Below are 26,584 nucleotides of genomic sequence, written 5' to 3'. Positions count from 1 at the left end.
ATTTCACAATTTCAACTCGAAGCAATTTTATCAAGAATAATATCATATATTGTTCAATTAAAAAATTATGAATTATCAATTGCTTTTTCTTTTCAAAATAATCCAATTTTTGTGATCAATGCCATCGTTTGATTCTTGGAAAAACATTGAACAATCATGGCGGAAGCTGTGAGCGTTTCATTCCTTGAGAAGTTTGTGCTGGCGAAGAACGAAAAGGAGCGGGATGCGGCTCTGGAGGCTCTGCCAGCGAATTCGACGGAGCGTCTGTATTATACGATTTTGCGAGAACAACTGAAAAGTCCTTTGAGTGCCACGGCAGAAGAAGAACAGCTGATGGAAAAGCTGGTCAAAAAGCTGGGGAAAAGCAATACAGCGGTGGTGCAGCTGCGTCTGAGACGGGAACTGACGTCATTTGGGCAGATGGACAAAGCGGGGCAGAAAGAAGTGCTGGAGCATCTGCGGGATGACATTTTGCATGAGGACTTCGCAAGCGTGCAACGGCGTGTAGGGGTGCGGGACGAGCCTCGGGAGGAGGCGGTGCTGCCGAGTGTGCTGGATGAGGACGAAGTTGACTTTTTAAAAGTGCTGAAGGATGCATCCGCACATCGGCAGATTCTCAACGAACTCACACCGGAGGGGATGCTGAAAGTTGACGGGAAAGGGCTGGAGAAGCGCGATCTGCAGCACTTCATCAACAACGTGCCGTCGTGCTCGTATCCTGGGATTGTGGAGCTGATAATGCTGTATCTTTCAAAGCCCGACACGCACCTGTCGGACTTGTCGGTTGAGCTGACGATAGACCAGCTACAACAGCTGGGAGAAGAAAAGGCGGAGTTGCGAAGCAATGAACGGTGGGTGGAGATGACGGTGATGCGGATGGCGCCAGGGGCAGATGTGGTGTGGGAAACAGACAAAGCAGCGCAGGATGAATACTTTGAGCGGATATGGCACATGGGGTGCGAATTGAGCGGCGCAGCACTTTGGATGGGGGCTTCGCTGATGGAGGCGTGTGTGGTGCATGATTGGCTGAGAGGGGAGCCGAACTTGGAGAGGTTTTTGAGCCTTCTGAAGTGTCCGAGAAGGGATGTGGGGATATGTATAAGGCAGGAGAGGGCGAGCAATGGGGGAAATTATGAGTGCCGGGTGGATGTGGGATGGCTGGGGAGAGTGGGGATGGGGAAGGCGGAATTGGAGTGGATGGAGCGAAATGGGAGCACAGAACTGATCCGGAAGCTGGTGATTCATTTCATTGCGGAAGGGGTGGATGAAGAGAGGTTCGAAAAGTTTATTGAAGAGTCCGAATTGCGGAGGTTGGCGACGGAGGCGAAGCTGACGAGCGGGGAGATGGATGTGAGCAAAGTGGGAAGGAAGGATGCGGATGAGTATTTTGTTCGGAGGCTGACGGAAAAGACAGAGCTAACGTTTGCAGACGACAACGAGACGAGCTTTGGGTTTGGGAGGGGAAAGGAAGAGGTGCCTGTGGTGAAGGTTGTGGTGAAGAATATCCGGGAGGTGCGTTTGCAGGTGTTTGAGGTGAACACGGAGGCATACTACTCGCTGATGCATCGAGAGGTGGATGCGGGAATGGAGGTGGATGGGCTGGTGGCGAACTATGAGCGGATGCTCGATTTTTCAGCATATGCGCCTGTGATCCGGCACACGGAGCGGATCGAGCTGCCATCGCTTGTGTTGGAGAGAAAAGAGGAGAAAGGCGAAGAGGAAGAGGAAGAGGAGGAAGAGGAGGAGGAAGAAGAAGTTGAGCGGGGAGCAGGAGAGCGAGTGCAGAAGAGAGGAGTGTTTGTGGTTGTTCTGTCAGGGGATGGGTTGACGAGCCGTGCACTGATCCGAAAGGGGAGTCTGCGGATGATGTGGCGGTGCATTGCAGATGGGCAGGCGGTGACAGTGCTGGACGAGCTGAACATGCCCTTGCCGAGAAGCCGGGCAGCGGTGTGGGTGGACGGGCGGAGATACAGCGCGAGCACAACGCCGAAGAGGCACCCTGCGCTGGAGCCGTGCGAGATTCTGGTGCCGTATGCGACAGGGGGCGGGGCAGGGATGAAGCAGGCGATAGTGGAAGACTTGGCAGATGAGTTCTGTGTGCTTGTGGAGGGGTTTGAGCACAAAGCAGAGGAGTATGAGTTTGGGTGTGGGATCTACATTGACCGGGAGGAGCTGGTGCGGCATGCAAATGCGCACATTGTGCTTCGGCCGCAGCTGCTGTGCTGTGGAGTTGCAGCGTCAGTGGGGATGGTGCGCGGGGTATGTGTGAAGGTGACATCGAGGACGGTGGAAGGGATAGAGGTGACGCGGCAGTATGCAGGGGTGCGGTTTGTGGATGGGGAGGTGGGGTGTGTGGAGTATACAGTTCCTGAGAATGTTGCGAAGGTGCAGGTGGAGGTGAGCGGGGCGGTGACGGTGCACTCAGATTTGGGTCGGACAGTGCCAGTTCGGAGCGAGAAGACGTTTTGTGTGAACACGATTAACAGCACGAGGGAGATTGTGGCAGCAGCGCTGGTGCGAAGAACAGAAGAGAAGAATGGGAAGAATGGGAAGAATGAGAAGACTTGTTATGTTCTGCGTGTGTTTGGGAAAGGCGGAGAGAGAATCAAACATCACGCAGTCACGTTCAAGTTCTTCTGGCGGTGCGTGAGCAGCTGGGGGAGCACATGCAAAGAGGGAGTCAGGCTGATGACAGACAAGAAAGGGGAGATTGAACTGGGCAGTTTGAGAGATGTGAGTGGGTTTGAGATACGAATGGGGTCAGGGGATGGGGCAGGGGAGACGAGGCAGATGTTTGGGCTGGATGGGCATGGCGGTGAGCCGATGCCGATGCATGTGGAGAACAGGAGCGAGAGGGCAGTGGGGTATGCGGGGCAAGAGCTAGAGGTGGCACTGGAAATGGGGTGGGATGAAGGAGAAGAGGAAAGGAACGAAGAGGAAAAGAATGAAGAGGAAGAAAAGGAAAGAGCAAAGAATGAGAAGAAGTTGATTGAGAAGAGACTGGTTTCGCTTACGCAAATGATCGGGACAGACCGGATTGTTCCGTTGCGTGATGTGAGCGAGAAGATGGTGGTGAAGGAAGGGAAGGCGATTCTGTCGGCTGATCTGCCTTGTGGGGAATATGAGCTGTTTGAATGGGCGACAGGGCTGCGGACGACTATTTCGCTGATTGAGCCGCGGAAGATGGCTGAAAACAACGAGAAAGATGGAGTGAAGGAGGAAAACATGAGCGAAAAATGGAAAGAAGAAGAAGAAGAAAGCGATTGTGGGGTGAGGCAGGACAAGACATCGCTTCTGTGTGGTGTGCGGAGGATCGGGCGACGAGGAGGTGATGCAGCAGTGGCGATTGTGGGGGTTCGGCAGATGAGAGAAGGAGCGGAAGCCGGGAACGTGGAGGTGATTCTGAGCAACTGCACAGCGATGACGCGTGTGCATGTGTTTGGGAGTGTGTTTGTGGGGGCGTTTGATGCAGAGACGCAGCTGACGGGGCTGGCAGAGGGGAGGCAGGCAGAGGTGCAGATAGCAAAGGTGGCGGGGTCGTTCTACACGTCGGACAAGAGGCTGGGCACAGAGCAAGAATACGTCCAGCGAAGGCAGACGGCAGCAGCGCGGCTGGGGAACACGCTGGATGCGCCGTCTGTGCTGATGCACGGGGTTGTGACGCAGGAGACTTGGAGGAAGGAGGCGAGCGCATTTGCAGGGGATGCGATCTGCGGAGGAGCAGCAAGCGGAGAGATGATGGCAGACATGATGGCGAGGAAGAAGAAGAAGATGATGATGAACGGGGCGATGGAAGGGGGAATGGGAGGAGTGCGGAACTGGAGGAGGAGCCAGGCAGACTGGAAGAACATCGACTTTTTGGGGGAGACGACGACAGTTGTGCTGAACGAAGCACCAGGGGAAGGGAAGAGGAGGCGTGTAGTTATCCCGATGGAGGTGATTGCAGGGAAGGGGCAGAGCACTGTGACAGTGGTGGCGACAGATGATGAGCATGTGGTGGCGAAGGTGGTGGGGGTGGATCTGAGTCTGTGCGGCGGGAGAAGGAAAACGGAGGGAAGAGAAGGAGAAGAAGGAGAAGAAGGAGAAGAAGGAGAAGGACGATTGAGGGAAATGAGGCTGATGAATGTGTTTGACCCGAAGAAGCATGTTTTGCAGAAGATGCACTCGGCGCTGATTCTGCCAGAAAAAGTGCTGAGAAGCAGATGTTGGGAAGCAGGCGATGAGAAGGATGAAGAAAAGAAGGAAGAAAAGAAGGAAGAAAAGAAGGAGAAGGAGGAGAAAATAAAATCAAGATGTGAATGTGAATGCGCCAGTTCAAATGGGAAGAAGACAGGAGGAGTGTCATTGAAGAAAGCATATCTTTCGAAATGTGTTGCGACGCGGAAGATAAAAGACCTGTCGACATCTACATATGAAAGCTACAGTTGCTTTGGGGGAATTCTTCATCTGCTGAAGTGCGTGATGAAGGCGAAGGCGAAGAAGAATGAGGGAGACGAGGCAAAAGTGAGAGCATTTGATGCGTGGTGTAATGCGTTTGAGGAGTTGTACAAGTTGGTTGATGATGATAATGAGGATGAGGATGAAGATGAAGAAAAAGAAGAAGGAGAAGAGAAGAAGAAGAAATTCCGAGAGCTTTGTGATCGTTACAGCGAATTTGCGTGTGAGGAGACGAATGTTCTGCTGTTCAAAAAGGCACCAAAATTCTTTGCGAAAGCGGTTCGTCCGAGTTTGGCGAGCAAAAAGGAGAAGACGGTGGTTGACCACTATCTGCTGGGAACGGAAGATGTGGGGCTGTTTGAGGAATATGCAGAGCCAGCTTTGTTTGCGAGGCTGAATGCAGTGGAGCAAGTGTTTGTGCTGGCGGGGCTGGTGGAGCTGGGGCAGAAGGCGAAGAAAAGAGAAGAAGGAAGAAGAGAAGAAGGAGAAAGAAGAGAAGGAGAAGAATTGCTGGAGAGGAGTTTGAGGAGGTGTGTGGCGTTGGTGGAGAAAGTGGAAGGGCAGCTGAGGTCGCAGCTGAGAGACAAGAAAGAAGAAGAGAAGGTGTTTGAGACAGCGCTTCGATCGGGACTGGATGTTGGGGGGTTGATTGAGGCAGAAGAAGAAGAAGAAGAAAGAGGAAGAAAGAGCAGTGTGAAAGGAGCATCGGCGCGAGCATTCAACGAAGGAGGGGATTTGGGGAAGATGGAAGTGCAGGTGAGGACGATGCAAGGGAAGATAATTCGAGTAAGTGTGACGAAGGAGACGACTGTGGCGGAGCTGAAGGAGCTTGTGCAGAAGAAAGAAGGGATTCTGCCTGACATGCAGAAGATTATCTTCAACGATGTGCAGCTGAGCGACACGCGCACGATGAGCGGGTGCTTCATCCGGAACAACGACGAGCTGAAGCTGATTCCGCGTATGTTGGGGGGTGCAACGGATGTTAAAGGGCAGATGGGGCAGATGGGGAAGATAGAGAAAGGAGCGAGGCCTGGAGCGAGAATGGCAATGCCGATGGTTGGGATGGCAAGGGCAGGAGCAGGGGCAAGTGCAGGGGCAGGGATGAGGCCGAGAATGCTGATGCAGCCGAATGCGGTGCAGAGGATGGGCACTGCTGGCGCGATGCCACGTCGGGCAAATGGCTTTTGTGGCTCTTTCTCAAAGGCAATTCCTTCAAATCCTCAGATGGCGATACCTTTTGGAATGCAGATGGAGGCACCAATGGCAGCACCAATGGCAGCACCAATGGCAGCACCAATGGCAGCACCAATGGCAGCACCGATGGAGATGAAGATGGCAATGCCGATGGCACCGATGAAGATGAAGATGGCAGCAGAGAATGTGCATTATGGCTACACTTCTGCTTTTAGTGGATCTTGTGGCTTTTCTGCAGATGGTGGTGCTTGTGCTGAGGAAGAAGAAGAGAAAATGCCAGTTGCAAAGTTCCAGCAGGTGGAGAACACGAAAGAATACCGAGAGAACCAATATCATCGTGTGACGTAATCTCATTCTGTGCTGATTGAGTGGAACCATTTCTTCCTGGACTATGCGCGATATCTGTTTGGGTGTGTCGGGGAGGGGGTGGGCAGGGATGCGCGCGAGTGTGGGAGGGCTGTTCCTTTTGTGTCAGCGAATGTGATTGAATGCACCGATTCGTTTGCGTCAGCGGCGTTTGCAGCTGCGCTGACAGATGTTTGTGTGCATCCTGTTTGTGTGGAGAAGGCGATTGAGATGAGGGGAGGAAGGGCGAGTGCGTCTATTTGGAGCAAGGACACAGCTGCAGTGCTGTTTGTGAAGGAGATGGAGGAATTTGAGGGAGGGAAGGAAGGAATTGAAGAAGGAGAAGGAGAAGGAGAAGGAGAAAAGGAAAGGGAAAGGGAAAAAGAGAGGCAAGCGAGGAAACTAGGACTGGAGTTGAATGGGTTGGGGAAACGAGTGGAGATGAAGCAGGTGGTTGTGCAGGAGTTTGTGTATGATGTGAGCGAAGAGTGGGAGGTGAATGAGGAAGGGCGGAAGGCGAGGAAGTATGTGGAGTGGGAGAAGATGCGAGCAGGGCGGGTGTATGTGTGCGATGTGGTGCTGACGAACACGACGGCAGCGCAGAGGTCGGTGGAGGTGCTGATGCAGGTGCCGGGAGGGTCGATTGTGCTGCAAAGGGGCAGTGCGACGAGGACACAGAGTGTTGTTCTGGGGGCGTATGGGACGCAGACGGTGTCGTATGCGTTCTATTTCCCGGAGGGTGGGGAGTTTGTGCACTATCCGGCGCAGGTGGCGATGCGGGGGCGGTATGTGTGCTGCAGCCGAGAGGGAGGGCACCGGGTGAGGGTGGAAGCAGAAGGGAGGGCGCTAGAGGCAGAGCGGAGAGACTGGGGGTATGTGTCGCAGGAGGCGAAGAAAGAAGTGTTGCTGGAGTTTTTGGAGAAGGAGAACCTGCACCGAGCAGATGTGGACCTGTCGATGATATTGTGGCGGCTGGAGGAGAAGAGCGTGTTTGAGAGTGTGATTGAGGTGCTGCTGCGGCGCGGGGTGTATGACGAGCGAGTGTATTCGTATTCACTGCGGCACTTTGGCCCAGCAGCAGCTGTGCAGAGGCACTTGTGCGGAGGAAGCGCGTCGAGTGTGATTGCATCGCGGCTGGCAGGGTGTGCGACGGTGTTGTCACCTGTGTGTGTGAAGAGCCCTGCGCTGAAGGGAGAGGTGCGTGTGCTGGAGTATCGGCCGCTGATCAATCCGCGTTGTTTTGTATTTGGGAAAGAGAAAGAGCGCATTGCGAATACGCAATTGGCGGGGCAGTACAGAAAGTATTTGATGCACTTGGCGCATGGGGCAGCTGCTGGGTATGTCTCGTCAGCTCTTTTGGAGAGGAATGAAGAGGATGAAGAATCAGATGGGGGAGAATACAACGAATACTCTCAAAGGATGCCTTCGATGAGTGGGTCTTGTTTGATCGGCGACGGGGAAAGGCTTGTGCTGACATACTATCTTTTGCTGCAGGACAGGCTGGACGAGGCGAGGGAGCTGTTTGGGATGATTGGCAAGGGATGCTCTTCAGCCAGCGGATCAGATGGAGGAAAGAGAGAGAATGAAATAGAAATGGAGATGCAGCTGCAATATGATTATATGAGTGCGTATTTGGACATGACAGATCCAGAAAGTGCTCTTCCAAAGCCGAAAAGCGGAGAAAACGGAGAAATGAAAATGGAAGCACCGAAATTGGCAGTTGCACGGAGAGTGGCAGAGAAGCATTGGAATTGCTCGATTCCACGATGGAAGGCGATGTTTGACCATTTGAAGGAGCAGATTGGAGAAGTGGACAGAATGTTTGGGGCAGGGCAGAGGGAGAGGGAAAAAGAGAGAAGAGAAGAAGAGGAAGAAGAGGAAAAAGAAAAAGAAGTGAAAGGAGGAGGAAAGAGAAAGAAGGATGTTTTTGTTGAGAATGAGGCTGAGCGAGAAAATAGAAGGCAGCGGCAGTTGGATTCATCGATGGCTGTTGAAGGGACTTTTGGGATGGAAATTGATGAGAAGGGGAAGAGAATTGTGGTGAAGCAGGAGAAGGGGAAGGAGAAGAGAGGGAAGATGAAGTTCTACAAGGTGGATGTTGAAAGCCTGTTCAGTGTGAAGCCGTTTATGAAAGGAAAAGATGCAGCAAAGGCATTTTCGATTGTGAAGCCAACGAAACAAATCGAATTTTCTTTTGAAGAAGCAACATCTTCTTTTTCTTCGTCTTCCTCTTCGTCTTTAATTCATTTGATGCCGAGTGTTATTGTTCCTGTTCCAGAAGAGCTGCAAACGCAGAATGTGTTTGTTGAGGCAGAATACGAAGGGAAGAGCTGCTCAGAGGCTCCGTTCAGGAGCGGGATGAGTGTGGAGGTGTTTGAGGAGACAGGGCGGCTGGTGGTGAAAGAGGAAGCGACACATCTGCCAGCTGCAGGGGTGTATGTGAAGGTGTATGCGAAGGTGTGTGGGAGAGGTGGAAGAGAAGAAGAAGGGGTGTTTGTGAAGGATGGGTTCACAGACTGGCGGGGCTGTTTTGACTATGCGTCTGTGAACAAGAGCACGAATAGCAGTTTGGGTGCTTGTGGACGAGCAAGCTGTGAAAGCACCCGCCGTTTTTCGATTCTGATTGCGAGCGACGATTTGGGGTGTGTTGTGAAGGAGGCTGATGCGCCAGCTGAAAATTAGAGAGAATTATTATTTTTGTTTCATGTTTGATTTGAATAGATAAATTTTTTTGTCTTTTTGATGATAAACACTGTTATTTTCGTGCAAATACAACGAGGATGTTGATTGAATTGCTTCTTTTTGTTCATTAAAGCCAATATAGTTTTTTTTTCACCTATTGAATTATTGTAATTCAAATGTTTCTTTTCCGAATCCTTTTGATGATTCCAACACAACAACTTTGCAATTCAACATGAACATTTTCCTTTTTCATGAATCGAAAAAATTTATTTTTTGGATATATGCTTCAACAGATGAACTTGAAAATTGAAAAAAAATTAAAGAATTTGTTTTTTCACATCACATTTTTCTTCAAATAGCAAAAAAGAAAGAACAAATGAAAAGTCATCTTTTATTTTTTCAATCAACTTTATTCTCTTTCAAACAATCAATGACTTGACTTATCGGTTCATCTCTTCATCACTTCAAAGATTTGAAATCTTCTAATGAGCTTCTGTTTTGTGGTTTCTTCATCAACTTTTTTGATTTTTCATACTCTTTGTGTATCATAATGATCATTATTGCTGTTCATAAGATTTTCACATGACAAGAAAAAGATGAGCAGTTGGATAATGCAACAACAAGTTTATTTTACAAAAAAAATGCTAATGAGCCTGAGGAAAGTCTGATGAAATACTCACAAATCGAAGGATATCAGTTCAGAATGAAATCGAGTCAAAATTACACGGAGATTGAATTCAAAGGAGATTTTTCATCAAATTAAAAAATAGAACTGCTTATTCTTCAATAAATAAAAAAAAAAATATTTTTTTATTTAAATTCCTTGTTTTGAAACATTACATTTCTTCTTTCAGATTCCACATAAAAAGGAAAAAAAAACATTTCTTTGTTCATGAAAATTACAATAACAACAAAGAGATGTCAACAATTCAGTCCCTCCTTTCATGAAGCTGAATTCACATTGTTCTTTTCTTCAACAAAGGAAAAATGAAAGTTGAGAGAGGAAATAACAAAAGAGGTTCTTGAACATGAACAATACATGATTCTCTGAGTCAAGTAACAACAAAGCCAACAGATTGAATGAGTTTCTCTTGTTCTGTTCAATTCTCTTCACAAATGATATGTTTCACAGAACAAAGCTGTTCATTGATGAAGGAATTGATTCTTCTGATGCAATCGCTGCAAATGAACAAACAACCACATTTTTGTTTTCTGAAACAAAAAAAGAGATATCTTTTATCGTTTGTTGTGAATGTTGTGATCGCTACAAATAAAGAAAAAGTCGCTTGGAAAATTGAAAAAAACAAATGGAATTGATAATACAAATTGGAGTTACACAAAATAGGAAATGAAATAACAACTGTTGATGTTTGCAATGAAAAGAAAAGAAAAAAAAAGAAAAGAAAAGAATCAACTGAAAAGCCAAATTAGAGATTAATGAAAAATTTCATTTGACAAGATTCACTCAAAATAATTGTGTGGTGGAGATTCAGCGAACACAAAAACTTGAATATATAAAACACAACAAACACTGCTCATCCAAAATCTGCATTCGGAATCGGTGAAAGAAAAAACAAAGTGAAACACAACAACCAATGAAAACAATGAAACATAATAAAAATGTTGATATCAAAAACAAGAAGAAATGTGCTGATGAACAAAAACGAAATGGGAAGAGAGATCCTCTCTCAGACTGATAAAAGATAATATTGAGGCGGCTTTGGAAACAAATGCATTTTTCCAGCAAAAACACAATTGTCACCAACTCTTCATTCACTTCTCAGTCTGCAAAGTTCCTGTGATATCTGAAGAATTCACACTCGTCATGTATTCCCCATCTTCTGTTGTCTCCTCCAGATCAATCGCATCTGACATCGTCAGAATTGCTGCTCCTGCAGGAAACCGCTGGATGAACTCTCGCTTCAGCCCTGCCAAGCTCAGTCTGTCTTCTGGCTGGGAAGACAGGCAAGCTTGGATGATTTCAAAGAAATTCGACTCCTTCACAGCTGACATGTTCGGTCGTTCGTGATTCACAATCTTCTGCCCTGCCACCTCACCCTCATACTCATCAAATGGGATCTCCAGTGTCAGACACTCCCACAGCATCATCCCAATCGAGAATGCCACTGACTCCTTTGTCGCTCCCATCTTCTTGTTCATCTGCAGCTCGGGTGCCTTCCACCTCAGACACTCTTTTCTTTCTTCATCTTCATCATCCTCAAACGCTGATGATGGAGGTGGCGACTTGGTGTATCTCTCGCTCATCACTGAAACATCAGAGGAAGATGTGACCATGGTGGAGCTTGAAGAGACTGATGAACTGTCAGAGTCTGATGAGAAGTCCGAGTGCAAAACAATGCAGATCACCATGTGTTCCGAGAACAGCACAATGTGCGGAGTGAGATTGGCAAGTGATGACAGAGGATTCTCCATTTCATTGAACGAGTGGAGTGAGAGATTCGCCACCCAGAACAGGATTTGAGCAGCTGTCACCTCCCTCTCCTGAAGAGTGCCTATCGCCATCTCTTTTGTCTTGTTCCTTCCGTGCAACAGCATGAACAGCGAATCCCTCAGATCCACAATCAGCTTCTCATGGGGAGACGAACACGCCATCACATCCACCAGATTCGACATCGACGACGTGGTGGGGCACAGTTCTTCTCCCCGAACAAATGTTGAATCTGAATCTGTTGTCGAAGTGGTGGAAGTGGATGAGATGGAAGGTGATGGTGATCTCTTTCGAATCTCTTCTTCTTCCACTTTCTCCAATGCCCATTCAGGGATCTTGTCTGAATCTCTCCCCAAAATATATTCTGTTGAGCCACATTCACTCAGCAAATGCTCTGACGATTCTGAGTGTCCCAAGCTTTTCTCATACACCCTCTTCTTGATTCTTTCCTCATTCTTCTTTTCAGCTTCTCTCTCTGCTCTCCTCCACTGCTCCTCAGGTGATGGCTCCATTGTCACCATCTCAATCAGCTTCGGATCCTTCCTCACTGTATCATTCACAATCTCTCTCAGATCTTTGTTCTCATTCTTTGCCTTTCTCCACCGAACAATGAATGTTATTGATACAATCAGAACAATCAAAAACAAAACAACAAATATGATAGCAATTATCAATGACCATGATGATTTCCCTTCTTTTCCTCCTTCAACCACTTTATCATTTTCAGTCTTTGGTTCTGTTTTGTTCTTCACAATCTGTGGAGAAGTCTCTGCCAATTGCTTCCCAAACAGAATCATCACTGACACCTCTGTTTCATCTGCAACCTTTGATATATTTTCTGATGGAATTCTTCCAATCACTTCTGTTTCTGAAACAAAACTGTCTTCCTCAAATGGATATGTCTCAACCAACTCCACATCCCCCGTTTTGAATATCAATCTGAATGACAAGTCACAAGGCACAAAAAGAGATCCCTTGAATTTCACAACAACATTGCTGCCATTTTCATTCACTGAAACATCTTCCAGTCTGGGAATGAAGAAAGGAGATGCCCTTTCTCCTGCTATCCCTCTCAAATCACATCCATCATCCAAAATCCAAAGTGAAGAATTTGGCATCACTCCATCTCCACCTTTCAAGCTGGAAATAGTCAGTGATGCTGAATCTGAACAAATGATGTTTCGATGAAGAGAGGGATATATATCAATGAATGGATTGTTGTTCAAAAACTCCCCTTTCTCAATCGTCACATCACCTGCAGACACTGACAATCCACCTGATGAAGCATTCATTATTGTCACATATTTCATCATCAATGAAGAATTCGCTGAGTGAACAAGCGATCCATTCCATTTGCATATTTCTTCAAAATCCCTGTTTCTCTTATTTTCACTTTCTTTTGTTTTCACTCCAATAAATTGACACAAATCCATCGAAACATCCTTCGTATTGTTAATCTCCATAATGCTTCCTTTGCTTGACAGAGAATTGCAATCTGAGCAAGAGCAATTGAAAAGGTTTATTTGAGCAGAAGTTGAAGAAGCAGTGAGAACAGAAGCTCCTTCTGAATTTCTCGAACTGTTGTTGAATGAGGAGATTCCAATAGAAACTGTTCCTGATGACAAATCGTTTATCGCAATAACACAACCCTCAGACAGCTTCACTCCATCTGCAGATACTCCATTCAATGCAACACTTCCACATTGTCCAATCTCAAATACATTTGTTATTGATTCAATCTGTTCCAGTTTCACATTTGTAAAATTTATCTCATCACCATTTAACAGAAATGAAGGCTTCTTGAATGAAAGCATTGATATTGAGCAGTTGTCAACATGAAGAATTCCATTTTCGATATTCAACAATGTTGAATTCAGAACAACAGATTCAATGTTTTCTGATTCCAAAATCGAAGAAAAGTCAACAGATGAAAGAGAAAGTTGTCCATTTGCTTCATGAATGATTGAATTGCCTGAATATGAAAATAACTGCCCAAAATTGAATTTCAATCTCTCAATCCGAACATTCTCTGATGTTGTGATCAGACTTCCCTCATTGGTTATTGTTGAGTTCAAATACACCAATGCGGCTGAGGGAGATTGCAATGAGCGGATGGTCACATCAAGAACATCACACCTCCCAACAATTTCTGTTTGCCCCAAGATCAACAGCTGCGAATACGATGAAGGAATGATGTGTTGCACTCCAAAGCTCAATGAGTGGCATGGCGTGTCCAATTCTCCGCATTGCTTGCTGTCTGCACGATTGTCTGCAACTGATGACACAAATATCGTCTCGCTCTGGTATCTCATAACCCTCAGCAGAAGATCCTCTTCCCCCACAAACGAGTCTGTTGTGCATCCCCATACTGCCTTGTCCTTCACAAACGGTGCTCTGAAATCCAGCAAGAACTGCTCATCAACTATTTGTGTATCGATTGAGTGGCATCGAACATACACATCTCTCCCTCTCAATGCGGTGTTGTCTCGGAATGTGATATTCGACAAAACAAAATTCAATGGATGCTCAGCCACCGAGGTGCATTCCAGAAATAGCCACCCACCTCTTCCTGTGCTCGAGCAGAAACACTCTGAAATCTTGCAAAATGAGCACTCAAAACTTCCTCCCTCATTCAACTCACAAAACATCCCTCCTCCCTTTCCACACTTCAACCCTCCACATCTCTTCATTGTCGTGTTCCGAATCACCATATTCAATGGCTCATCATTCTCATTTCGAATGATCGAGATGTTTTCTGTTGTGTCTTGGGTGACTTCTTCAAACAAACTCCACTCAATAACAATGTTTTGTTCTCCTTCATTGCTCCCTCTCTTCTCTCCAGCTGATCCCTTTGATATCCTCAATCCACTTGCTCCCTCCACCTCAATATTCTTCATCGTCAGATTTTTCGCATTCAGCACCGTTGCTGACAACACAGAAATAACATCCTGAGAAAAGCTCAACAATTGCATCGTCACCAATTCCAGCACAACTGTACCTCCATCTGCCTTGATCAGTCCATAATCTGTCACTTCTTCTCTCTCATCTCCTTTTTTGGTGAACGAACAATCTTTCACAGTCAAGGATCCATCGCTTGAGCCAACATGCATCAAAACATTCACTCCACTTGCGAATGAAGATGGAATCACAAACTTGATCAGTTCCAAATTGGTAATGCCACAAATCTTCATTGCTGCTCCTTCTGCTCCTTCAAGCGATGAGACACATTCCAATGAGCACATGCTGCTCTCATCCGATTTCACTGATATTCCACTCACATCAACACTCTTCTGCAGATATCCTTTTCCAATGATGCTGACATTCCTTTCATTCCCTTCTGCCAGTCTTGTCAACGAATGATCCATCGACAGACAAGGATAATCCGAGAATCCACACACACACACATCACAACCTTCGCTCCCAATAAATATCTCTGACCCAATCGCTCGCCAGAATAAAACCAGTGGAATGGCATTCGTTGTGTCACTCCCATCAAAACCTCTCATTGAATCCAATGAAATATCTTCCATATTCCCATTCACAAATGGAAGAGAGGTGTTTGTGATGCTCTTTGTCAAGTTTGGCGATTCAACAAACAGGTCATTTCCATATCTTGCAACATTTGGCTTGCTTTTATCAAAAACAGGGGATGAGATCACAAATGAAGAAAAGCAATCAATCAGCTTCAGCGCCATCCCTCCCCCAAACCCAATCTTCCGTTCTTCTGCTGGTGCTGTGCATCCTGTGAATGCGCAAGAAACAACATTCATTTGAATGCTCCCTTTCAACTGAGCATTGATAGCCCCTCCTCTGCTTTCATCATCCAGCACAGAACATCCATCAAATGAACATTCTTCAATATTTATTTGTGTGTTTGTATTTTCATCATCGCTGTTGCCAATGCTCACACACCCTCCACTTCCAGCTGCTCTTTTGATTTCTGTGAAATTGCTGTTCGTCATGTTCAACCACAGAGTGCTCATCAACTCGGTATTTGTGCTGCTTCCTCTCAACCAGATCAATGGATTTCTCCTCAAATCAATTGATGAAGCTGAGAATTTGTCGATTATCAGGATCCCTGACTCAACGGACAAGAACAGAATTGTCAATTCTGATGATGGATTTTGAAGAGAAAGCGAACATTGAGACAGAGTTATTGACGATGAAGAAGACGAAATGAAAGTGGAGTGAAGAGGAAGGGAAGAAGGAAGAGAGAAGATGAGTCTTGATAATTCTGTTTCAACATTTGCTGAAATCATCGATGAATTGGATGTTTCACTTGAATCAGAGACTGTCCAGCCACTTTCATCATCATTTCCTCGGATTTCATGTTTCTGTCCAGCAAAGGCCAATTCATCACTCATCATAATCATTCCATTCACAATAACTTTCTTTGTTCCTGTTTGTTTTGTGAGGGAGTGCTTCATTGTCAAACAAGGGAATTGGACAATTCCACAGTGTGAGTGATTGGATGCCTCAGAATTGCTCACATATATTTCTTCTGGGGTGGGAAGGAGATAGATGCACAGAGGAATGGCCACACTCGTGTTTCCATTGTCATATCCTCTCACTTTCTCAAGAGAATCCAATGAATCTGTCACACATGTGATGTTTTCTGATTTTGCTGTTTCTTCCAGATTGGGTGAAATAACAAAAATATCTCTTCCCCATTTGGCTGTGTTTGTGCCAAACGAAGAGGATATCAGGAAATTGGGATTTTCATTCAACAATCGAAGAAGAATTCCTCCTCCAAATCCATATGTTGCAGAGCAATAGCACCCATCAAAAGATCCACCTTTCACTTTCACCTCATTTCCATTCCCAACACACAGCATCATCGATCCCCCATCAGTTGATGTTGTGCTTCCACATCCTTCAAAAGTGCAACAATTCACATCAATGTTGGCCTTGTCATTCGAAAACGATATCACTGCTGCTCCGCTCGTTGTTCTCTCAATCCCATCAAATGCACACTCTGAAAGTGTCAATGAAATCTCATTTGTCGAAGAAAGCGAAAATAATGAATTTGTGGAAATCGTCTTTGCCCAGTTCACATGTTCCATCTGAAACATCCCATTCTGGACATTGATCAGTTCTGTCGAAAATGCTGTTTCTGTTGATTGTCCGCTCCCAAAAGATATGTTCAGTCTGCTGATCCTCATTCCTCCTGCTCCATTAATCTCAAACAGCCTTGACCCACGGTTATTCGGATGAGCCGAGCCATGCACAAGAACAAAGTCTCTGGCAGTCAATGTGCCTGTCGAGACCGAAAAAAGAGATATCCCAGATGCTTCAAATTCTGTGTGGATTGCCGTGCTCATATTGCTTTGACCATATACAGTGAAAGAGTTAACTCCACAATCAAAACTATTTGTTTCGATTATCGTTCCCGAAGATACTTCGACATTGGGAACCAAGTCTGGAATGAGTTGTGAAAGGCAACGACTGATGGTGCGGCATGGATAAGATTCATAAATTCCACAAGCATATGTGTCAATGCCTTTTGGTTGCGAATCAGTTGATGAGACAAATCTCACATTTCCAAAATCATTGTGAAGCCATTCGCTTTTATCAACAATCGAACTGTAACTTGAACTAACTCTGTTTTTTGATTGCCTGGTTGAATAGCAGGTGGAATCAATATTATTTGAGGTTGAACCTTCCAGAGCAATATCATGTCCAAAATTTCCACACGTGTTGTTATGAAAGAAACAGTAATAAAACAAAATACCATTATTATTTGAACTGATTTGATGGCTAACTGCTCCACCTCCGCTCAAAGAATAACAGTGACAAAATAAACAATTTGAAATTACTACTTGATCAGTGCAGTTCCAATGCATAATAGCGCCTCCACAATCAATTGTTGAATGACAAAATAAAAAAACAGAATTAATAATGCAACGTTTTTGTTTTTGTGTTTTTGTTGGTCGTAGGTTTATTGCCCCGCCTTCATCTTCAGCAAAACAGCTGTGAAAAGAGCAATCATCAACAATTGATTGGACATTTACATGTTCGAATTGAATTCCTCCTCCACCATAATTTGTTTTTCCTGCTGCAAAGCACTGCACAAATGTTGAATGAAGCACAATGCATTCAGCAATTTTCAAAGCATATATTCCTCCGCCTCTTGTGGATGAAGCGTTGCATCTTGTGAATGAAGAATTCTCAACTGTGAGAATTGCACTTGCATTGTTATAAACATAAATAGCGCCTCCATATAAAGATGTGCAATCAGTCCATTCACACAACGAAAAGGATTGGCTTTCTGTTGTGTTCAGTTTTTCCTTTTTCTGAAGAGCATTCATTTCCCTTTTCCCATAGCGTGTTGTTGTGTTTTTGCAGATGAATTCCTGTGAAGAATGTGATCCACTCGAAGTCCCTCCTTCAAAGGCATTCACACACGAATAAATGAGGCAGTTCTCCATTGAACTTCGAAAACATGAATGTTCCACAAAATGATAGCTATTCGTGTCATATTTCACAGACATGTTCCTGAAGGCACAATTAATGATCTGTTCGCTTTTGCTCTTTCCTGAAACAAGAAAATGGTCTGACGAAGAAACAGTCAGGTCTGTCATGATGGAATTGCTCAAAATAGCAATATTTGAATCATCAGATGAAAATATGAGACTGGATGGGTTAAGACTCTCTTGGGGGATCAAAGTCATGTTTGTGAGGCAGATTGACCCGATATTCAAAAGAAACGGAAATTCCGACTTTTGGTGGGAAATGCAGGTATCCAACATCAAATTCGATTTATCTGTTATTAGAATAAATGGTGAGGAAGAATATTCCACTGCCACATTTTTCAGTCCAACTGAAGAATTGGAAAAGCGAAAAATTGAATAAATCGCTGTGCATGTTCCTGCCTTCAATATTTTCACTCCTGATGTTTTTCTCTGTTCTGAAAAATAATTATTATCACCATTTGTGAAAAACTGTGCATCATTTGAGTTGCCTTGACCGAAATAAATACAGTTATGTTTAAAAGTTATATTAAATATAATACCTCGGTTTCTAAATGCGGCTGTTTCACAGATGACTTGAGATTTAAATGTCTCTGCCAGAATCAGACATGCTAAAAGGAATAAAAGCATGTTTATCGAGAATAAAAATCAATTTTGTTTCGAAAAATTTAATATTATGAGAATGATCATTTTTTGTTTTTTATTCACATGATTGAAAAGTGAATAGATGCAATTGAAATACTTATTATTGATTTTGAAATAAATTAGAGATGATATTAAATTAAAATTATTCTATTTAACAGCTGTCCAGTGTAAAACTGTTTTTTCACTTAAAAAAATATATTTTGCCATGAATCATTACAACTTTTTGAATGTAAAATCACATAAACAAAATTTAATATTGTGATTGTTTGATGAATGCATACATATTGCCTTGTCAATCACTCGGTTCCTTTAATTATTGCTATTGATTTTTCGAAAATTATAAATAAGAAAACACAAAACAAACTTAAATTTGTTTCTTTATTGTTTGTTATTCATAGAACATTTTTGTTTTGATCCCAATTCGCATTGAAAAAATCTGATAAACCATTGTTATTTATTCGGATTGACTTATTTTTCAAAACTTTTGATGAACATGTGATCGAGGATTTCGAAGAATCCAATGATAATATCTTTTGTTGAGAAATGCTTTTTTCATTTGACTGTGAAATTAGATTCAAGCGTTTGGATGCAAAATAGTTAACAATTAACGTGAGCATTTGATAAGATAGTTTTGCGAACAAATATGAAGAAATGGTTTATGTTTTTATTGGCTTACTGAAAAAAGATAAAAGGTGGAAGCGACTCAAAGAATGGAAAGTGATATATTTGCTCATTTCTGGTTTGTGGAATGATATTTTTTTATATCATTTGTTCGTTTTGCAGGCATTTGATTTGAGAGATGGATAAACATCTATTGAAAATTGTTTTTCTGAAAGAAGAACGATTGAGAATTTTTGGCAAAGATGAAGTTAGTTATATTTCTTTATATTTTTTTATTTTTTATTGTTCAGAGTGCATGAACCAAATAAACTGAATGAATGACTGACATTCACTTATCTTGGAAGAATGCCTTGCTCGAACAATTGGTTTATGTGGAAATAAAGCAGGGCAAAGAGATTGGATGGACATTTGAGAAGTCAATTCTTGATTCAATCAGAAGGAATTGAAAAAACATTCAAATCTCTCTTTATTCAGAAGGTTCAGAAACCTTCTGAAATGGAGATGAAAAGACTTTTGGAAATGGATGATTGGAGAATATGTTGCTTAAACTGTTGTTAATGGAGGAATGATGAATTATTTTTGAAGAAAACGAGCATATCCAATGAGACAAAAATTAAAAATAGCTAACAAATCATAAGGTTTGATTTATCTTTTCAAAAAAAAAATTATTTATTGAATTTTTATTGTTTTCTTTAAAGCAATATCAAAAGCGAGGGATTTGATGATTTTGAAGAAGAAGAAAAGAGGGGAAGGAAAAGGCAAAGAAGAAGAAAAACAAAAATTCAAGATATAATGAAGATGCATTGCTTTGGGTTTTTGCGAAGAGTTATTTTGGAAGAAAGATTATTTATGAGAAAGAAGTGAAGGAAAAGCGGAAGATTTTTGAATGAAAAGAATGATTTCCAAATATTTTATAATTTTTGAAGGTGAGAAGGAAAGGATTGAGTTGAATGCGTGAAAGATTTTGAAGATGCTGTTTCTGAGAAGAACACACAAAAATGGAAGAAGAAGAAAGATAACGTTTGATATCGATGAATTTCAATCAGTTTTATTTATTGTTGCTTTTTATTACAATTACTCCAAACATATCATCTCATTTTGTCAACTTTAATCATTACTTTATTAATTCAGCTTCTTCTTCTTCCTCCTCCTCATCTTCTTCTTTTACATCTTCTTCACTAATTAAAATGTAATATTAACAATTTATTCCGTTCGACTCTCCGTGAATTCTTCTTCAAGTTTTGTCTTCTATTTCTGTTCACAAACACAAAGGAAATTTTCTCATCTGTCAAAAGGAAGCAGCTTAAGCAACGAGGCAATGGAATGGATATGATATTGATGCCCAATCAAAAAAGGAGGACGATACTGACATTGTATCATTTGACTGTTGAACGAAGTGCAGAAGAAAAAAGAAGAAATCTTGGAATAATTTTAATTTTGGAATGGAAGATCGAAGCGAAGGAATGCAACAGACTTCATAATGCGACTTCTCTTTTGTGAGTGGTTGAAGAGTCAAAAGGTGATGAGAGAAAGACAAAAAATTTGAAATGGAGAAGGAAACTGTCACAAAAGAATATTGGAAATGACAAATGGAGATAGGATTATTGAGGGAAGAGATTTATCATTTTGTCACATTAGATTATTATGTGATGATACAGTTGGTGAACAATCATTTATTCTGAAAGGGAAATTTTTTATTTGGAAATGTTGGCTTCTGGAAATGATGTGAATGAAAATCATTCGAATGAACAAAATACTCTGTTTTCTCATTTATTCGCGCAGAATCTCCAAAAAATTCTTTCTTCTTTTTTTTTCATTTGAATTCCCAGTTTCCATGTTTCAGTATTCTTTTTTGGACATTCTTTTTTCAAATTCAAATCATTAAAAATTAAAAATAGAAAATATTTTCTTCAGATATATTTTTCTATTTGCATTGTTGGAATTACAGATCTGAAATGAAGCAAAACCTCAGTCAACCCCTTTTAAAAATCTTCCTCTTCAAAAAAAACAAGGAAAAGAAAAACGCTCAAAATTCATATGTTTATCAAATAATCCCCATAATGTTTCGGTGGAAAATAGTAAGAATTGGTTTTCAAAAAAGGAATTATAACATGAAAACTTGCGATGATGTCTTCATATCCTTCTTCTTCCATCTTTTCAAACATCTTTCTTTTCGTTTCTTTTCTGTCTTTTTCCCTCATTCTTTCCAATTTTTCTGAAATCTCCAAAAAGAATTCCAAATAATCATGTATCAAATCGTCTTTTAATGTTTGTTGCTGAATCTTCTCCAAAACAGCATCAACAGCTCCGCTTTTCAACAAGTCATCAACTTTCACAACCCTCATTCTAGCTATTCTTCTTAACAAATAAAAACAATATTGGCAAAAATCTCTGTGATTATCTTTCGCTGCACGAAATACCAGAACAATTCCTTCTATTAGCAGAACAGATTTTTCATTCCACAATTTGGAACACAATAAGAAATGATTAACTGTATTGATCCATCTCCTGATAATTATCATTTCTTTCGCTTCTTTCGCTTCTTTCGTTTCTTTGACTTTTTTATCACCTTTTCTCTTCCAATCCACACACTTTGAAAGCTCTTCCAGTTCTCTTCTTGTTTCTCTCACAAAATGCAGCTCATTCACTATTTCGTCCTCCAAGCTTGTGTTTACACAAAGTCGATTCATCAAAAACTGCCAAGCAGATTGATACGCAAGTCGTGTGAGATTGCAGTGTTCTTGATGGTATAGGATGATTTCCTTCAGTTCATTCAAACGGGCATTTTTTCTTTTTTTCTAATCAAATACAGGAAAAGAAAAATATCAAATATAAAAAAAATAATAACAAATATTCATGCACAGCATCTAACATTGCCCAAAGCAAGCAATGCAGTTTCCACTTCTTTTTGTGTTTCTTTGCTTTCATCCTTGTTTGATGCCACTTTCAGAAGGCAGGACACACAAACATTATTCATGGTTTTATTAATGGACTTAAATTCGTTATGCAACAAGAAGCATTCACAGAGATCAATCAGAAGCTTCTCGTTTTTCCCTTCTTTCTTCTTCTCTTCTTCAACAATCAGATTTTTAATCCTTTTTCCTAATGAAGAATTTTTGAAGTGACCAACATTAAGTCTTTTCATTGCATTTAAACGCCCCATGTGCTTCGGGAAAAGCAACATATTTCTTAAAGGAGTTTTCTTTCCCTTTGTGATTATTTTTGTGATTTTGTCAAACATGTCAAATGAACAAATTGTGAGAAATTCATGCTTGCTCATCTTATCGATCATTCCATTCATTTCTTCAACTTTGACTTTCTGTTCATCATCGTTGCAACCTCCAAGTTCGTCAAGCAGTTCTTCAAAAAACATGATAAGGATGAATAATTGTTTATTTTTCAAAAATTGTCAGAAATGAACAAACTCAAAAACTTGATAGAACGCAGTGAGCAGGATTTGCTCCGAAATAATGAGTTTGATCTTAAATTATGGGTGGTTTGAGTGAAAAACTTCGCCCTCCCAAATGACGTGGAAAAAAAAGGGCGAGATGAAAAAACAAAACAATAGCATTAAAATTTAATAATAATAAAATAAAATAATGCATTGTCCGCTTCACTTCACCACCGACTTCGCCTTTGCCATGGTCTCGAAGACCAGAGGGCAGGGGGCATACCCCTCGGAGCTCCCTCCTGCAGGCTGTGCAGGGATCCGGTGAGGCGAAAATTAAAAACGGAGCAGAAAGAAAAACCACTCTCGCTTTCGCGAGGCGTGGAAAAGAAAACTGCATGTTATGCGCTCTGCCTCCCGCTCTTCTGCTGCATCAGCAGAGCAACCCCAATCATCACACACTGCATATTTAATATTCAATTCTTCTCTGTAAAAACAATACTAATCTTGTAAAGGAGTAGGATCATGCTTGAACTTTTTATTTGTTTCCATGTTTCTCAAAAAAGGTTCTAGGTGCACATTAATATCTTCGGGCGGTTGATCTTTTCCTCTATCCTTTTATATCTCGCCCTTTTTCTCGTCATATTCCTCCAAATATGTTTCTCTATTACGCACCCAGCCGCTCTGAGTCTCTCCATCCGCGTTAGTATTATTTCGGAGCAAATCCTGCTCACTGCGTTCTATCAATTCGCAATAGAGCGAATATACGAACGCAAGGAGCAGGTTTGCTCCTCAATAATGAGTCTTGAAATCCCTCGTTCTCCTCTCTCCTCTGATCTTAAACCCTCATGCCTAGCACCTTGCCGTGCGGCGGATGACCAGAGGGACTGCGGATGAAGGTGCGGCCTCAATCCCTACTCCCTCCCCCCTCTTGCGCTGTTTTCGGGGGGTTCTCGATCGAGTCTTCTGTACTTGAGCGGGCATGACAATTTGTCCTATGCTTCTCTCTCCGCGTTTCCTCCGATCGGTCTCGAGTTTCTTCTGCGAGGCAGGTTGTCTGCCCTCCGCCAGCTCCATGATGCTGCGGGGAATTATGGATGGTGTCTCATCACCCCTGGTGGGTTGTGTTATATCGTCCTCATGATGCGAACTCTTCTCTCGAGTCGACCCTCGTCTCTTCGAATTCTTTCTCTTGCTCGTCTCCGCTTCTCCCCCAGATTGTGATGTTTCTTCCGGATACTCCTTTGTTTCAGATTCTGTATTCTCATTTGAAATTTCTTTTCCTTTGCTGTCCTTCTCCGACTTTCCTCCCTTCTCTGCCAGGGGTACTGGGCCACCGATTGTCTCCAGGATCCATCTCGTGTCCTGAACTGGTAACACGGTGTAATACTCCTGGGCTACTCTAGAGCCTGGCGCCCATCTCGCGTACGCATTGATTGCTTTCCAATCTGCATCTTGTTGTCTTGCTAAGTGTGTTATCACAGCGTGTCTTATCGAGTACGCGGTAAATGTGTCGGGTATTCCGTTCTCTCTCAGGACAGCCACTAATTCTTCTTTAATCCTCTGCAAGTTTGCAGGTTGCCTCCCCCTGAGATCGAACCACACATGTTCGTCTCTAAAGGTTGTCTTTATATAATCCATCCAGCGTTGGAGCGCTACAACCGCATCGATACGTGGGTTTGGATGCTTATTTATAATAACCTTAACAGTCTCTCCCCCTGATGTTTTTGTTTGTACTTGTGTCTGGACTAAATCATCTCTAAGTATCGTTATCCCTCTTCTCATTCTCTCCAGCTCTGCTGGTCTTAACGCACCAAATATCATGGTTAAAATGAGAGCCCTCCTTTGGAGAGTCTGTGGGTCTTTCATATCGTGAGTGGCTTCTGCCCACTTCGTGATGATTGTCAAGTCCCACATCGATTTGTATCGTTTGCCTCTTCTTGGTTTCTCCCCCACATAGGTCTTTAGAAATGTCTCTATGTCTTTCACGTCAACCTTAGTCTCTCTGAAGAGGTTAATAGAATCCAGCACCTTCCGTACTGTCTGATTTATCACTCCACTTGAGAGGTTTGTATTCGAAAGTGTTTCGATGAACTCTGCCATAATCCATTTAGCATCTTTCGTTGTGAGGGGGTCAGTGTCATCCATGCTCTCTCTATCTAGAAATTGCTTGAATCTTCGCAGGGCTCTCCACGTATCTCTCTCACTCTTCTGATTTCTAAGTATTGCTGCTGCTATGTCTTTTGCTCCAACGTGTTCTCCCCATGTTAAGAAGAGGTCTCTCCCCTGAATATTCTCTTCTCCAGTATAACGCTTATTACCTCTCCTGGGGGTAATTTCCAGCCTTCCCTTCTCATCTTCGTTCCCGGTGTCATGCACTCCTGAAAGGTCCCCAGGGTCTTTGTCAAATGCCCAGGCTGCAGTAGCGGGGTCCAGGTCTGCCCCCGCCAGGCTGGCAGAATCAGAATCGTCAGATTCCTCTGAGCTTCGTTCATCTTCTCTTTCATCACTCGCCCAATGTTTCTCAGGAACGGGTGGACTAGCACTATGTCGTCTTCTGGTGTTCCTTCCTCTCTCTTCCTTCTCATGGAGGATAGTCTCCAAGTACTTCCGCAGGGCACCGGCGCAATCTGTTCTGAAATTGTATCTAGTGTTCTCGGTGCGATTGACTGTAATATCTCTGCGACTTTCTCCCCCTTCAGTGCATAGTCCGGCTTCTTCGCCATCCGGCTGAGTGCATCTGCTTCCGTGTTCTGCTCTCCCGGGAGATGTTCCGTCTGTATTGTTAAGTTCAGGCTGTTCAGTTTCTTCTCCAATGCTCTCAGTGTTGGGATGAGCGATGGCGCTCCCCTTTTCTTCTGGATTGTCCATCTCGTGGACATGTTGTCTGTCTTCAGACGAATATGATCTATCTTCTGTTCTTTCAGCCATGCTCCTTTCCTTTCCAAAGTCCTCAACACTGCTCTGGACTCCTTCTCGTTTATCGCTAATGCGCTCTCCTGGAGGGTCCAACTCCCGTGGACATATATCTTCTCCTCTTTGTTCTCTGTTGGTATTGTTAATACTGCACCCCATCCCAGCTCCGAAGCGTCCGTTGTTAGCTCTGCTGGTCTGTTCCTTCTCCTCAGACTCCTTGGTCTGTTCTCTCGCAGAGTTTTCCTCCAATGTGTTAATTCTCCTAACATCATTGGGTTGGGTATCACTGTCCCGTTCCAGCCTCCGCGGGCTATTGCCTGTCTCAGCACGTATTGCATGCGCTTCATCCACAAGCTCGCTGGTGGGTGTTGTAACCTCACAAAATTCAGCCTCCCGAGGAGTGCTGCTAAGTCCCTCGTCTTTTGTCTCCTCCTCTTCTTTGCATGTGCTATCCACTTTCGCACATCCTCCAGGAGCAGCACTCTCTTCCTCTCTTGGAGCGTCACTTCCATCTTCTCTGAATTCCAACTCCATCCCAAAAACTCCACGCTCCTTGCGGGTTCTAGCTTCAGCTTCTCCTCCGACAGTATCCAGCCCAGATTTCTCAGGAACTGGGCTATCTCCTGTGAGATCGATCTCAATGCATCCCTGTCTGGGTGCATGAGGAGGATGTCGTCCAGATATATCACCAGCTTCACCTTCCAATGTTCTCTGATATATGACGCTGCCCGTCTCATTATCTTCGTGAATACTCTGGGCGCGTCCTTTGCTCCAAATGGCATCCCCACGTAAGTGTAGCATTGCTTTTGGAAGCTGAAGCACAGAAAGGGACTGAACTGCTCGTCCACTTTGACATGTTGATAAGCACTCGATATGTCGAGCGTGGTCATCCAATCGTTCTCCTCCAGGAGTTCCACAACTGTCTCCTGGGAATCCATCTTGAAGTGTTTCCCTAGCACTTCCTCGTTTAAAATTCTGCAATCCAGAATCTTCCTCCACTTTCCGTTCTTCTTCCGGACCATAAATGTCGGGTTGAACCACTTTACCTCCGACTCCTGTATGGGTTTCACCACTCCTTCTTTCACTTCCTCCTCTAAGAGGGATAAATAATTGTTTGTCATCTCTGTTGTTCCCCGAAATTCTTGTCTGTGTTTTCTCTCCTCGAGTGAGATTGGGGATTGGGGACTCATCCATCGTGCTTTTATACCACGGCTCACTAATTTGTCTCCCCCAATCTTCCTCCACTCGTTCAGCCTGTTCACCAGTCTCCCAGGAAGTGGCTCCTTCGGTGGTCCCACTGCTACGCAACTCCCCACTTCTGGCGTCCTTTGACCAGTCTGTATCTGTGCGGTCTCTTTCCCTTCGAGAGTATCTGCAGTAGCTATCTTCCAGCTCTCCTCCAGGACGCTCCCAATTAGGGACTCGATAACAGTCCCA

At 43.6% G+C, this 26,584-nt stretch overlaps 3 protein-coding genes across 3 annotated transcripts; 2 read left to right on the top strand and 1 right to left on the bottom strand.

The window, feature by feature from the left end:
* Positions 1-156: 156 nt before the first annotated feature.
* MONOS_11956 (putative ATP-dependent RNA helicase RhlE) lies at positions 157-5,979 on the top strand (the record flags this gene model as incomplete). Its single annotated transcript, XM_067864534.1, has 1 exon — positions 157-5,979. One exon carries the CDS (start codon positions 157-159, stop codon positions 5,977-5,979), a length of 5,823 nt encoding a protein of 1,940 aa, XP_067736595.1.
* A 43-nt stretch (positions 5,980-6,022) lies between these two features.
* MONOS_11955 (putative ATP-dependent RNA helicase RhlE) lies at positions 6,023-8,658 on the top strand (the record flags this gene model as incomplete). Its single annotated transcript, XM_067864533.1, has 2 exons — positions 6,023-6,077; positions 6,143-8,658. The coding sequence occupies 2 exons, from the start codon at positions 6,023-6,025 to the stop codon at positions 8,656-8,658; spliced, it is 2,571 nt and encodes an 856-aa protein (XP_067736594.1).
* A 1,773-nt stretch (positions 8,659-10,431) lies between these two features.
* Positions 10,432-16,428, bottom strand: MONOS_11954 (uncharacterized protein; the record flags this gene model as incomplete). Its single annotated transcript, XM_067864532.1, has 1 exon — positions 10,432-16,428. One exon carries the CDS (start codon positions 16,426-16,428, stop codon positions 10,432-10,434), a length of 5,997 nt encoding a protein of 1,998 aa, XP_067736593.1.
* Positions 16,429-26,584: the final 10,156 nt, after the last annotated feature.

The sequence above is a fragment of the Monocercomonoides exilis genome, assembly GCF_001643675.1.
Source record: "Monocercomonoides exilis strain PA203 chromosome Unknown scaffold1-2713096, whole genome shotgun sequence".
Classification (NCBI taxonomy): Eukaryota; Preaxostyla; order Oxymonadida; family Polymastigidae; genus Monocercomonoides; species Monocercomonoides exilis.
The sequence above is the reverse complement of the archived record's forward strand: the minus strand, read 5'-3'. Positions and strand labels throughout refer to the sequence as shown.